This window comes from Pavona decussata, unplaced genomic scaffold (genome assembly GCF_977016875.1).
Source record: "Pavona decussata unplaced genomic scaffold, jaPavDecu1.1 SCAFFOLD_127, whole genome shotgun sequence".
Taxonomy (NCBI): domain Eukaryota; kingdom Metazoa; phylum Cnidaria; class Anthozoa; order Scleractinia; family Agariciidae; genus Pavona; species Pavona decussata.
In genome coordinates, this window is record NW_028145541.1 from 1,283,183 (window position 1) to 1,297,500 (window position 14,318).

General features: G+C 40.4%; 3 protein-coding genes across 8 annotated transcripts in view; 1 reads left to right on the plus strand and 2 right to left on the minus strand.

Moving 5' to 3' along the window:
* Positions 1–14,318, plus strand: part of LOC146469103 (uncharacterized) — a 202,370-nt gene that overhangs the window by 27,170 nt on the left and 160,882 nt on the right. For all 6 annotated transcript variants that reach the window (XR_014867297.1, XR_014867298.1, XR_014867299.1 and 3 more), the window contains exon 8: positions 13,222–13,365. Coding sequence is in view for 1 of the 6 variants with exons in the window: in XM_085123770.1 (XP_084979896.1) it covers positions 13,222–13,365 (144 nt within the window). In the remaining 5 variants the exon portion in view is untranslated. The remainder of the gene's footprint in view (positions 1–13,221; positions 13,366–14,318) is intronic.
* Positions 1,017–4,482, minus strand: LOC146469108 (uncharacterized). Its single transcript, XM_085123779.1, has 3 exons — positions 4,383–4,482; positions 2,316–3,709; positions 1,017–1,756 (listed from the first exon to the last, which is right to left on the minus strand). Exons 1-3 carry the CDS (start codon positions 4,465–4,467, stop codon positions 1,502–1,504), a joined length of 1,734 nt encoding a protein of 577 aa, XP_084979905.1. The 5' UTR covers positions 4,468–4,482; the 3' UTR covers positions 1,017–1,501.
* LOC146469109 (uncharacterized) lies at positions 5,399–11,663 on the minus strand. The gene is made up of 3 exons (XM_085123782.1): positions 9,923–11,663; positions 7,439–8,832; positions 5,399–6,886 (listed from the first exon to the last, which is right to left on the minus strand). Exons 1-3 carry the CDS (start codon positions 10,317–10,319, stop codon positions 6,632–6,634), a joined length of 2,046 nt encoding a protein of 681 aa, XP_084979908.1. The 5' UTR covers positions 10,320–11,663; the 3' UTR covers positions 5,399–6,631.

Here is a 14,318-nt window from a genome sequence, read left to right on the forward strand (position 1 = left end):
TTGGTACATCAAAACTTGAATTTAATTGCCGTCTGATTTGTTGAAGAAACCAAAATGAATTTTCGAATCTCGCTTACCACGGTTTAATATCCCCACATACCGCCATTCCGAATCTACATTCGATTCCCTTTGCATGGTATGAGTTAACTTCATATGTTCGGCTGATGTGCTTCTCGTCAAAGATTTCAATATTTGCCCGCATTCCGGCGGCAAAATGTTGTTTGTTTTGATGATATTTTCGTCAAGCATCCCACCCTTAATAAGCTGTCAGAGTTTCTGTGTCTAATAAAAGGTTTCTCGAACGCTGCTTTTTCCACTGTCACCCTATTTGCAGGCGCCTGTTCTTCTCCTTGGTGAGTGGAGGCGGCTGTACATTCTATAAACAACATTCATCTTTAATTTTCGTCCTAATCCGCCATCCCGAACTTTAAGATTCCTAGCTTAGTTAAACAAATATTTTTATACCATATCCAGCGTTAAAAATTCCGCATCCCTCCAACTTACTTTCGGCGTTATTGAATTACTTTTCTCTCCTCATTTTCTGGTACAAATTGAAATCAGAATTCAAGTGAAAACCTTAGTATGCTATAAAGTGGTTGGAATTTCTAGGGATTCTTCTTATTTTTTTTCTAAAGTTGCCCATCTTCTTAAATTTAGCGAGAGAAACGCTCCTTTATAAGTTATTTCCTTTCGAAATACAAACGTGAACATAAACAAACAAGCGAAACGAATTTTATATAAAAGGGGACCTCAAGTCATGTTATTTAACTTCGTAGGAACAATAGAAAAGATATAAGCTTTTCCTCTTGTCCATCAGGGATGATACGGTTCACGAACGCGCGCGAAAGTCTCCTTCCTCGCGCGAACTTGCCTAGCGTGCGTGGAGTGTTGGCATCTGGTTCTGTTCATGAACACCGGAAGCGTGCAAAAAACCTTTTCCAGGGAGAAATTGTGGAAGAGTTAATAGCAAAGCATATGATGGTTCTTTTCGTTTTCTGAAGCAAGACTTTGTACAATTTTTACCCAACACCATTTTATTGATTTTTTTTGTTTGTTTTTCATACAGCATAGCACAGCTTGCGTAGAAACGAAACTGAATTTACTTCAGCAACACCTTAAAAGAATCCTGCAAAAAAATTTTCATTTCTCCCATAAAAGTCTTTGTTTAGTATCTACTTTGTTTCCTTAGATCTTGATTCGTCCTAACCAGGAAAAACTGTTCAATTTGAGAATGTTTTACTTTCCTCTGTTTCTTTACCAAAAGATCACAAAAATCAGCTTTTCTCAAAATCTTTACGCCAAACTAATTTTTCAAAAAATAATTTGTCATCTTTGATCAATTAATGTTTAAGTGAAAAACGTCAGTTGCAGACATTCTTTTCTACAACAAAACCTAATGAACTAAAATGGTCGTTTGTTTCCTAAAGGAATTAAGACCTTCACCAACTTACTATAAACTCCCAAAAGCAAAGCAAAGCAAAGCAAAGCAAAACAAAAAATGCTACTTGAGCCAGACCGTCAAATGGGGGGACTGGTGCGAGTATGATCTGTTTGGCCAATCAGAATCGCTGCGTGGACTGTCGTAACCATTGGCATTCTGTGACCAGCCATGCGCAGTGGAGCCTTTAGTCATGACCCCCACAGCCATACAGTAGTCGTTTGCTTTTGTGTTACGAGCTGTGTTGTATGAGGCATAAGGATATGATCCTCCATGTCCAGCAAGAGGCATTATCCCGAATTTGTTCTGGTAGCAAATCTGTATGAAAAAGAGGAGAGAAATGTGTCAAGGAAATCTTTCCTCCTGAGGTTATATGTGTTTGGTGGTTCACGTTTCAGCCCAATCATTGTATTCCATGCAAATTAAAATCTACGCGCCAGTACTTTATACTTATTGAAGTCTGTTGTCTATAGGATATGTTTCTCTTTTTAAGATGTAGCTGTACACATTTAAGTAAATTTAGAATGCACAATGTACCAAAAACCCGTTTGATCTTTTTTTTTCCTTTCTTTCATTTTTTTTTTCTACTTTTTTTTCTTTTTTTTTTTTTACAATTTTTCCGAAACAAGCACTCCGATATCCAAAAACAGCTGCAATAAAGGTTCCGGAAAAAGAGCTTTATTCCCCGTCTGTGCCAGAATTTTGTACGACGTTTCGATATGGAAAACGTGTCATTATTCAAGGCAACACATTGTAAAACCCCAACGAATTACATGTAAATATAGTTATGAAATATTTTAACTTAAAGAATAGCAGTTTTGAAACAGAGAAAAACGGAAGTTTAAATAATCTGGAAAATCAAGTGAAATCATCTGACCTTTTTGTTTCCATTCCAAGCATACACCATAACAGGTGTCTGTACAGCCGCCTTCACAGCTGATGGTCCAACAGAATGTTTCCAAAACGAGGCTTTTTCTCTATCACCAGGCAACCGCCACATCACCCACTTGCTCCCCAAACCATCCACTCTCTCACCGCTGGACAGCAGAACCATGGACGCCTCCTCTACTGCCAAACTGCGAGCGTCAATGCAGGCAAACTGTTTGTGTTTTGTGATCTTTGGAGTCTTCAGCGCTGCAGTGTTGTGGTTAGACACCAGCCATGTGTTGTAAATGTTGCCCACTCTTCCGCTGATTTTGCCCACGAGAGTCCAGCCGCCATTTTTCATGTCGCAGTAAGTCTGCACTGCTGAACTTCCTTGGAGATCTGTCTTGATCCAATAAACGTTATTCTTGGCGCGTGGTTTGTTGTTGGCGAGGCTTGCATCATGGATCTGCTTACACGAGTCAGCAGGAAGCTTCTTTTCACCCAGGAGAGAACTTTGGGTAGGAATGAAAGGTTGAGTCCTTCCCAGGGTGATCTTTGGGGCAGTGGCAACCAGGAATGTTACCTTGATGTTGTCATAAAGTGTTTTGCAGTTGTGCGGGGACCTGTTACATCCCAGCCCCAGAGTGCCTGCAGCTATTTTCCACTCCTTGCCCACTTGCACATTGTCGTGTACATGTTTGCCGTTCGCCCACTGCCAGAATCTTTCTCCCACCACTCGATACTTAAAGTGAAACCACTTGTTTAATATAAAGGCTGTGGGTAACTTTCCTTTGTATTTCCAATCGCCATCTCTGTTGTTAGCTTGTGGTCTCATGCAGACAGTTTCCGCTTGACGTGGGTAGTACTCAAACCACCATGCTGTCGTTTTGCTAGGATTCACATTGCTGACTCGGAGAAGAGGTCCAGGAGCACTACTGTGTTTTCCAGTCTCCATTAAGTCAAGCTCTACCTCGACGTCTTTCCACTGAAAACCTGATTGAAGATACAATCCAACCTCAACGTTATCTCTGCCCAGATCTTTACTCTGCATTGTGCTTCCCAGCAATCGTCCGTTTTGCACGCTCCATTTTCCCCAGTTTTTCACCCATTCTTTTTTCAGTGTTGAGCTCGAGAAATCGTCATAGAAGGCGAACACTTTTTCAGGATTATCCATGGCACTGCCGCTGACCGTAGCACCAAACACTAAGGAATAAGAGGAATCATCAACAGTGTTGGCTGAGATAGGAGCCTGCAGTCTGAACTGGACAGTGGCAGATTTTGTTCCCAGGCCACTTATGACGCGGTCAACTTGAATGGGGCGCTGTCCGTTGTCATGGTAATAGACTTGCAAGTCGTCACCATTGTCACGTGTTAATCCACGATCTATCAGATCTCGGTGATTAACTGAGGAAAATAAAATTCATGTCAATGAGTGTAACAAATATCTGAAAAAAGGTCACAGGGACTTGTGACACCTCAACTCCTTTAAGAAATTCTCAGGAGAGGAGGGCTAGGAAGCCAGAGTCTCTGACGAAGACAGGAATCGAAACTAAACAGCAAAAAGAAACCTAAAAGCTAGTATTTGAATGGTCACACTTGAGGCTTCCATGCACAGAGTGAAAAGTTAGGAACACCTTTTACAGCATTTGTTATTTTGGTGTATCTTAGTTCTTAAAATAACGCTCTTATGTTTACTTTTAAATAAATTTGGGGCTGCATTTTTTGTTAGAGATATCCTAAATGTGATGTAATAAACAGCCCCACATGAGAGTACTGGTGAATAGCTTTCATATGAATTGTCACACTGTAGGATTTCATTCTTAGACTCAAAAGGTAAGACCACCTTGTAAAGCATAATAAACAGTACCCTAGACAAGTATTTTATCCCCAGAGTCAAAAGTTAGAACCACGTTGTACAGAAGGTAAGCACTACCAAGGAAAGTACTGTCGCTTTTTTAGATGTTGTTCCTTGCGATTTTTTTTAACAGATTTTCAGCTGATTCCATGTTTAGCCGTGAAAAATGTAAAGAATATTTCCTTACATAACACTGCTAAAAAACATCCCAAAATTTCATACCTGGCACAGCTATAGTGTAGTGTTTAGGCAGAGAGGATCCAGTCGCCTCAATTCGTACTTGTATTTTCCCTGTTCGTTCCGCCATACAGCTCGGATATCCATGCGAAGTGTTTCCTTTTGCAAGTTTTTCCAGAAGACGCTGTACTGGTTTCAACAAGGCGATTCAGTTCTTCTTCGGCGATTCGAGCCAATTTGTTGGCGTCTTTCTGCATTGTTGCGGCAAGATTTTTCTTTTCGTTGAAGGTGTTCAAATCCAGAGTCAACTTGAAAATCAGCGAGTCGATCTCACTTTTAGCGCGGTAGATCTTGCTATGCTTGGAGGGCTTTGTTGGTTGGGATCCACAGGTTGAAAAGTACAACAGCGCGGTAAAAACAGCGATGCTGCTTAGCTGAAAACCCATTGGAGGGAGCAGTTAGAAGCCAGAAACGATGAAAATTGTTGAGAATACTTAGAATGTCTACAAGGACTGACTAAAAACTTTCTATATATGACGCATAATTTTTTGAAATCAGCGGAAGTTGGGCTTACAAGTTATTTTTCGTGAAATGCATTACGATAAACAAAGAAAGCGTTACGTAAAAGACTGTCACGCTCGTTGTGTTCATTGTTAGTAAAGGTCACGCTTTCTTTTAAATTGAATTCTACAGAACCTTCACTGCTAAAAGTTTATCGCCATGTTTGTTAAGAGTTGCGTTAATCTTGGTCAGTCTTCTGTTGTCAGCTTCAGTTTGTGTCTGAGAAACAGCCTATGGTTTTCACGGTTTTCGGAAATCAAGATCTTACATTTTATGAAGGGGTGCGTTGAATGGCTGCAATGTCATTTGTCAACAGATACACGTATATGTAAATTTTGCCCGATTGGTACATCAAAACTTGAATTTATTTGCCGTCTGATTTGTTGAAGAAAACAAAATGAATTTTCGAATCTCACTTACCACGGTTTAATATCCCTCCTCACCGCCATTCCGAATCTACATTCGATTCCCTTTGCATGGTGTGAGTTAACTTCATATGTTCAGGTGGTGTGCTTCTCGAGAAAGATTTCTGCGCAATATTTGCCTTCCGCCGGCTCCAAAATGTTGTTTGTTCTGATGATGTTTTCGTCCAGCATCCGACCGTAAATAAGCTGTCAGAGTTTCTGTGTCTAAAAATGGTTTCTCGAACGGAGCTTTCCACTGTCACCCTGTTTACAGACGCCTGTTCTTGTCCGTAGTGAGTGAAGGCAGCCGTACTTTAAATAAACAACATGCGTCTTAAATTTTCGTCCTAAATCCGCCATCCAGAGCCTTAAGGTTTATATTCCTAGCTCGATTTAACCGAATGTATTTATACCATATCCAGCGTTAAAAGTCTCGCATCCCTCCAACTTACTTCCGGCGTTATTGAATTACTTTTCTCTTTACAAGTTTTCTTTTCAAAATACAAACGTGAACATAAACAAACAAGCGAAATTAAATTTTATATAAAAGGGGACCTCAAGTCATGTTATTAAACTTCGTAGGAACAATAGAAAACATATTAGCTGCTCCTCTTGTCCATCAGGGATGATATGGATTCATAAACGCGGGCGAGAGCCTCCTTCCTCGCGGGAACTCGCTTAGCGAGCGTGGAGTGTTGGCTTGTGGTTTTGTTCATCAACACCGGAAGCGTGAATCAAACCTCTGCCGGGGAGGAATTGTGGGACTGTTAATAGCAAAGGATATGATATCATAGTACTTTTCGTTTTGTAAAGTAAGACTGCACAAATTTTACCCAACACCATTTTATTGATTTTTTGTTGTTTTTGTTGTTTTTCATACAGCATAGCAGAGCTTGCGCAGAAACGAAAATAAATTTACTTCAACAGCACCTTAAAAAAATCCTGCAACAAAATTTTCATTTATTCCATAACTCTTTGTTTAGTATCTACTTTGTTTTCTACGATCTTGATTCGTCCTAACCAGGAAAAATTGTTTAATTTGAGAATGTTTTATTTTTCTCTGTTTCTTTACCAAAAGATCACAAAATCAGCTTTTCTAAAAATCTTTACACCATACAATATAAGAATCAGGAGATAATAGCTTTTCTAAAAATAATTTGTCATCCTTGTTCAATAAATGTTTAAGTGAAAAACGTCAGTTGCAAACTTTCTCTTCTACAACAAAACGTAATGAACTAAAATGTTCGTTTCTTTTCTAAAGGAATTAACACCTTCACCAACTTACTATAAACCCGCAAAGCAAAGCAAAGCAAAGCAAAAAGAAAAATGCTACTTGAGCCAGATCGTCAAGTGCGGGGACTGGTGCGAGTATGATCTGTTTGGCCAATCAGAATCGCTGCGTGGACTGTCGTAACCATTGGCATTCTGTGACCAGCCATGCGCAGTGGAGCCTTTAGTCATGACCCCCACAACCATACAGTAGTCGTTTGTTTTGCTATGACCAGCTGCGTCGTATGAGGCATAAGGATATGATCCCCCGTGTGCAACATAAGGCATCATCCCGAACTTATTTTGGTAGCAAATCTGTATGAAAAAGACGAGAAAAATGTGTCAAAGAAATCTTTCCCCATTGTGTTTGGTTCAGCATTTGTTTGGTGGTTCACGTTTTTTTAGCCCAACCATCGTGTGTCTCACGCATATCCACAAAATACGCCTTACAATTTAAGATACAGCCTTCAACACCAGCCATATTTGTCTTTTTGTTTGTAGCTGACGGATACGCATAAAAAACTAGTCGTACTCATAGAAACGACTCCAGAAGGCACAACCTGTAAAAAAAACCTCTTTTATCCTTTTTAATTGTTTGTTTGCTTTTATTTTTTGGAAATAAGCACTCGGGTATCCAAAACAACTGCAATAAAGGTTCCGACAAAAAGCTATATTTTCCGTCTGACTCAGAACTCTGGGCGGCGTTTATATGTGGAAAATATACCATCATTTAAGGAAAATACAACGCATAACCCCGAGAAATTACATGTCAACAGTTATGAAACATTTCAACATTAAGATTTGCAGTTTTGAAACAGAGAAAAACATGAGCTTAAATTCGCTGCAAATCAAGTGGAATAGTCTGACCTTCTTGTTTCCATTCCAAGCATACACCATAACAGGTGTCTGTACAGCCGCCTTCACAGCTGATGATCCAACAGAATGTTTCCAAAACGAGGTTTTTTCTCTGTCACCAGGTAACCGCCACATCACCCACTTGTTCCCCAAACCATCTAATCTCTCACCGCTGGACAGCAGAACCATGGACGCCTCCTCTACTGCCAAACTGCGTGCGTCAATGCAGGCAAACTGTTTGTGTTTTGTGATCTTTGAAGTCTTCAGCGCTGCAGTGTTGTGGTTAGACACCAGCCATGTGTTGTAAATATTGCCCACTCTTCCGCTGATTTTGCCCACGAGAGTCCAGCCACCATTTTTCATGTCGCAGTAAGTCTGCACTGCTGAGCTTCCTTGGAGGTCTGTCTTGATCCAATAAACGCCATTTATGGCGCGTGGTTTGTTGTTGGCGAGACTTGCATCATGGATCTGCTTACACGAGTCAGCAGGAAGCTTCTTTTCACCCAGGAGAGAACTTTGGGTAGGAATGAAAGGTTGAATCCTTCCCAGGGTGATATTTGGGGCAGTGGCAACCAGGAATGTTACCTTGATGTTGTCATAAAGTGTTTTACAGTTGTGCGGAGACCTATAACATCCCAGCCCTAGGGTGCCTGCAGCAATTTTCCACTCCTTGCCCACTTGCACATTGTCGTGTACAAGTTTGCCGTTCGCCCACTGCCAGAATCTGTCTCCCACCACTCGATACTTGAAGTGAAACCACTTGTTTAATATAAAGGCTGTGGGTAGCTTTCCTTGGTATTTCCATCCACCATCTCTGTTGTTAGCTTGTGGTCTCATGCCGACAGTTTTCGCGTGAGGTGGGTAGTACCCAAACCGCCATCCCGTGGTTTTGCTGGGATTTACATTGCTGACTCGGAGAAATGGTCCGGTCAAACTTCTTGTTTTGCCAGTCTCCATCAAGTCAAGGTCTACTTCGACATCTTTCCACCGAAAACCTGATTTAACATACAATCCAATCTCAACGCGATCTCTATTCAGATCTTTACTCTGCATTGTGCTTCCCAACAATCGTCCGTTTTGCACGCTCCATTTCCCCCAGTTTTTCACCCATTCTTTTTTCAGTGTTGAACTCGAGAAATCGTCATAGAAGGCGAACACTTTGTCAGGATTGTCCATGGCACTGCCGCGGACCGCAGCACCAAACACTAAGGAATAAGAGGAATCATCAACAGTGCTGGCTGAGATAGGAGCCTGCAGTCTGAACTGGACAGTGGCAGTCGTTGTTCCCAGGCCACTAATGACGCGGTCAACTTGAACGGGGCGCTGTCCGTTGTCATGGTAATAGACTTGCAAGTCGTCACGATTGTCACGTGTTAATCCACGATCTATCAGTTCTCGGTGATTAACTGAGAAAAATAAAATTCGTGTCAATCAGTGTAACAAATATCTGAAAAGTGTCGCAGGGACTTATGACACTTCAACTGCTTTTTGAAATTCTTAGGAAACGATAGATAGGGAGTCTCTGACGATTAAACGAAACAAAATTAAACGACAAAAAGAAGCCTTAGAGCTAGTATTTTAATGGTCACACTTGAGGCTTCCATGCACAGAGTCAAACGTTATAATCATCTTGTACAGCATTTGTTATTTTGGTGTATCTGAGTTTTTGTGCTTACATTTTAATTTGGGGCTGTGTCTTTTATTAGAGATATCCTAAATGTGATGTAATAAAGTTATCTAGAAAAGAGCACCACACGAAAGTACTGCTCAATAGCTTTTATTTTAATGATCACACTTTAGGATTTAATCCACCAACTCAAAAGTTAGAACCGCCTTGTACGCGTAATCAGCACCGCAGGAAAGTACTGCTCAGTAGCTTTCATTTGAATGGTCACACTTTAGGATTTCATCCACAGACTCAAAAGTTAGAATCACCTTGGACAGCGTAATAAACAGGACTGCAGGAAAGTATTTTATCCATGGAGTCAAAACCTAAAGTCACGTTGTACAGCAAGTAAGCAGTACCAAAGGAAGTATTGATAAATAGTTTAGGATTTCATTTACAGACTCAAAAAGTGACAAATTGCTAATTTGCTTTCGTTTGATGGGTAACGGTTCAGAATCATCTTACACAGTATACTTAAAAATAACATAAGGAAGTACTGCGCAACGGCAGAAGTTTTAAATTTATAGTGATTCTTATGGATTTTATTCAGACTCCAAATAGCCAATCTGCCTAAAACTTAATTATACTTAGAAAGTTCAACCTCGTTTTTCGTTGTATCTGTAATAAGTCAGCGTTTCGGGATGAAAAATCTCCTTTTCGTTAAGGTTTGATTTTTTTGGTTCTGTTTCAAAGCGCACCGTCACCTTTTTGGATGTTGTTCCTTGTAATCTTTTTCAAGAGATTCTAGGCTGGTTCCATGTTTAGCCGTCAAAAATGTAAAGAGTATTTCCTTAGATAATGCTGATAAAAAACATCCTAAAATTTCGTACCTGGTACAGCTATAGTGTAGTGTTTAGGCAGAGAGGATCCTGTCGCCTCAATTCGTACTTGTATTTTCCCTGTCCGTTCCGCCATACAGCTGGGATATCCATGCGAAGTGTTTCCTTTTGCAAGTTTTTCCAGAAGACGCTGTACTGGTTTCAACAAGGCGATTTCTTCTTCGGCGATTCGAGCCAATTTGTTGGCGTCTTTCTGCATTGTTGCGGCAAGATTTTTCTTTTCGTTGAAGGTGTTCAAATCCAGAGTCAACTTGAAAATCAGCGAGTCGATCTCACTTTTAGCGCGGTAGATCTCGCCATGTTTGGTGGGCTTTGTTGTTTGGGATCCACAGGTTGAAAAGTACAACAGCGCGGTAAAAACAGCGATGCTGCTTAGCTGAAAAGCCATTTGACGGCGTAGTTAAAGGATTGTAATTCTTAGCAAGTCAGTGAAGGACTGAGTAGGAATTTTTTTGATGACTCATAGATATAAGGCTTTAGCTGGGCTTACAAGTTATTTTTCGTGAAATGTATTTGAATAAAAATATCAAGTCACGCAAAACTTTCATAATGCTGTGTTCTTAGTCACAAAAGGTCACGCTTCAGTATTTTATTAATACACTGTAGTAATTTCTACGGAACCTTAGCAAACCCCATATGGGTTAAGAGGTGAGGGCTCAACGTTAGAGCTGCCTTGTTTTAATCTTTGAGTTAAGAAGAATTCCTTCACTTATTTGTTATCTACGTTATGGAACTGTTTGCCTTCGCCATTTGTGTTGCAAGCGATGTAAATGATTTTCAAAGCGAACTTTGTGTTTGAAAATTTTTAGGACGTTTTTTTTTATAGATTTATAGTTTACATTACTCGATTTTTGTAACTTTTTATATCGATTGATCTGAATGTGTGATATCATATATTTTATTTATGCACGTTCGTATCTTGAACGAGTTTCTAAACTTCTAGACGTAACATGTTAACATAAATTACTGATTGGTTGATTCATTCATTGATTGAAAAACTATAGCGCTTACAGTCTATTGCCATACCCGCTGAAAGCTGCAATGTTGTCGTTCAGTATTCTTTTGTGTCCGCTCTTCTTATAAAATTCATGATTTTAGCTGGCATAGTCCGTTCCATTTAATAAACCGGAAGGTTTAATCAATACCATAACATGAGGTGTATGTAAATTTTGGTCGATTCTACCCTCCCCGGCTGCCTGAGGCATTTCATGCGCGCGCGGTCATGCGTGTATGACAAACTCACTAATTCCCAGAATTCCCGCTGTTCGTTCTCACGTCATCCCGCCATCCCGTCACATTGAAGGATTTATTTACAAGCTTGTTGTTCCTGCTGTATATCTCTTCCATTGTTAGGCTTGGATCGGTAACATTTTATGAAGAGGTGTGTTGAATCGTTGCGATGTCATTTTGTCAACGGATACAAATATGTAAATTTTTGGTCAATCCTTACATCAAAACTGACAGATTTGTTGAAGGAATGTCATTTTGTCAACTGAGATATAAATATATGTAAATTTTTGGTCAATTCTTACATCAAAACCGGCAGTATGGGTTTTCGAATTTGGCTTATCACGGTTTAATTTCGCTCCCTACCGCCATTTCGAGTCTGCATTCCATTCCCGTTGCATGGCATTGAAACCACTTGCCTGCGGCTGGCGGTTGTTCCACTTGAGTTTTGAACAGTTTAAAACGTCATTTTATGGTCTATTTAACAATTTTATTTTGAGCTCGAGATTTCTGTCAGCTATCACGCAATAGAAATCGAGAGCGAATAATCTAATTGTTTTAGTATAAATCTACTAGTCGCTCAAAAGTAAAGAAGTAAATTATCTATATCCTCATCGCAGACACTTCGAAAACGCGATGAAGTGGCCGCCATTTTGTTGAAAACCGCTACTCACTATCTATTACGGATTAGTATAAATCTACTAGTGTTCTATCACGAATGCCGTTCTCTGATTGGCTACGCTACTCGCTATCTATTCTGTGATAGATAGTGAGTAGCGATTTTCAACAAAATGGCGCCCGCTTCTTCGCGTTTTCGAAGTGTCTGCGATGAGGAAATAGATAATTTACTTGTTTAGTTTTGAACGACTAGTAGATTTATACTAAAACAATTAGATTATTCGCTCTCGATTTCTATGCGTGATAGTTTATTCGGGCTTCGCCCTCATCAACTATCACGCGATAGAAATCTCGAGCTCATAATCTAATTGTTAAATAGATAGCGAGTAGCGTAGCCAATCAGGGAACAGCATTCGTGATAGAACACTAGTAGATTTATACTAAAAGAGTACAGACCACAGAAAACTGCCGTCGATTTGTTAAATATAACGTGGTCTTAGTAACGCTCCAGGTCCACAATACCGTGCGCGCTGTGTCCCTGGGGATGTGGCTACCGTGTAGCACGAAAAGTTTGCGGGAGTTTTATTTTGCGGATTGGCGAGTTTTTGTGGTTTGCGGGAACAAATTTTTGCGGTTCGAGATGACTGAAATTTTTGCTGGGAACTAATTTTTGCGATGCTCTGTTCAAGTAGCAGAACACTTAAGTGGAAGAAACCTTAATACTTTTAACTTTTATTGTACGGTATGTTGAGTCAAGTTCGCTCTACTTACATATTAGAGCCATATCACTGTAATACCTTACTGCGTAAAGGGACTGAACAACAACGAAACAAAACAAAAAGCCTACCTGGCCTACTACGCACAACCAAACACTATATTATTTTATAAGAAAGCAGTATGGATGTTTGAATTACCCGTAGCTGAAACCTTTCTAGGCATACAGAGGGGCTTTCGAGTGAAAGATGTAGCAAGTATACAACTTTGAAACCTAACTGGGAGCGGCCTGCTAAAATTGAAACACTTTGCCCTACTGTAACGCAATCAGGCAGACTCAGTCGATGATAATAACACTCTTGTTCAGTTGCAGTTTCAAGAGTTGAAATAAATTCTGTGCAGGCCGCTGCAGAAGCGCCGGTAGAGCATGGTTGGTCTGTTTAAGTCCAATGTATCTATTAAAAGAGGAGTTTTTAATTTGACTGAAGGGAGTTAATTTTTGCGGCGTTTTATTTTGCTGGTGTTTTTTTCTGCGGGAAGTAATTTTTGCGGATCGAGTTCAATCCGCAAAATCCGCAAAAATTAGAACCCGCAAAATTTTCATGCTACACGGTAATCACTTCATGCATTCCGTTTAAAATTAGGCTGTGTTTGATTGAGCTTTTTTCCGGAATAGTGTCAATCGAACGCACCCTTAAACTCTGTTTTACGAGCTCTGTTTTACATCGTAGGTGTCCGAGGCTGTACAGCAATACAAGGATGATGGTTTGATCAACGGCATCATTGACGAGGTGACACAACCGTATTTGAGACAGCTTATCATTGACGCCTGGCGTGATGTGGCGGAAGTTGGCAGAAATAAACAGATTGACAAGGTAACTTAGCAATTGAATTGATGGCATGGTGAAGAAGTCACCAGACTGGTACAATGTTGTAGTTACAAGACGTGTTGCTCGTAATAAATCCCACATGGAGTCAAATTACCTTAACCCTCCAAACCCCAGTAGTGACAAGCATGTAAATTCTCCTTACAATGTCCTTACTTGATCAAACACACAGGTTATGAGAATAAACAAAATCATCGCCAAAGGTGTGTTTTGATATCTAAAGAAATTCTCCTAATTAGTGCTATACAAAATATAAAGGAAACAGTTAGGAGAATGAACATGTTTATAATTCAGATGTAAAAATTGTAGAGCTTGTGGGTGGCATGGACCACAGCAGAGTGGGGTCTGGTTACGAGAGCGTTTCGCCGTGACTGGTGGTTGTGGGGGAGGGGGGAGGATTGGTGGTGAAGAAGGGGGAGGGTGGAGAGGGAGTGTCCCTTTTTAGAAGGTCCAGAATTTCTCGCTGAAGTGATGTAACATAAATATTGCAGCTGGTTCTTGCGGCGATGACCGAGTGTTGTGTAACTCCTTTGGAAAAGGCTTTTGCAGGCTATCGGAAGGTAGAGAACGACTGCAAAAAACACCTTCTGAATTACGATGATTTGTGCCACCATACCCTGGTACCCGGAGACAAACTCACTTATGTCATCGAGACGATTTTGCAAATTAATATTAGAGTGTTGAGAGCCTGTACTCTTGCAAAGCAGACCACAGAATAGAGAATTACTGTAGGTTTAGTGATTGCAGGGCGTAATTTCATTATGGCGTTCGAGAGAGGGTCGACTCAAAGAACTTAATCAAGCGCGCATGCGAGGATGTTGTCTAACTAAACCCGAACTTGACCCAATCTCGCACCTCGAGTCCTCGCTCCTTACTGCCCACGCTCGTTTCTCGATCGTTGGTTTAAGGGAACGAACACTCCAGGTACGACAGGTACGAGA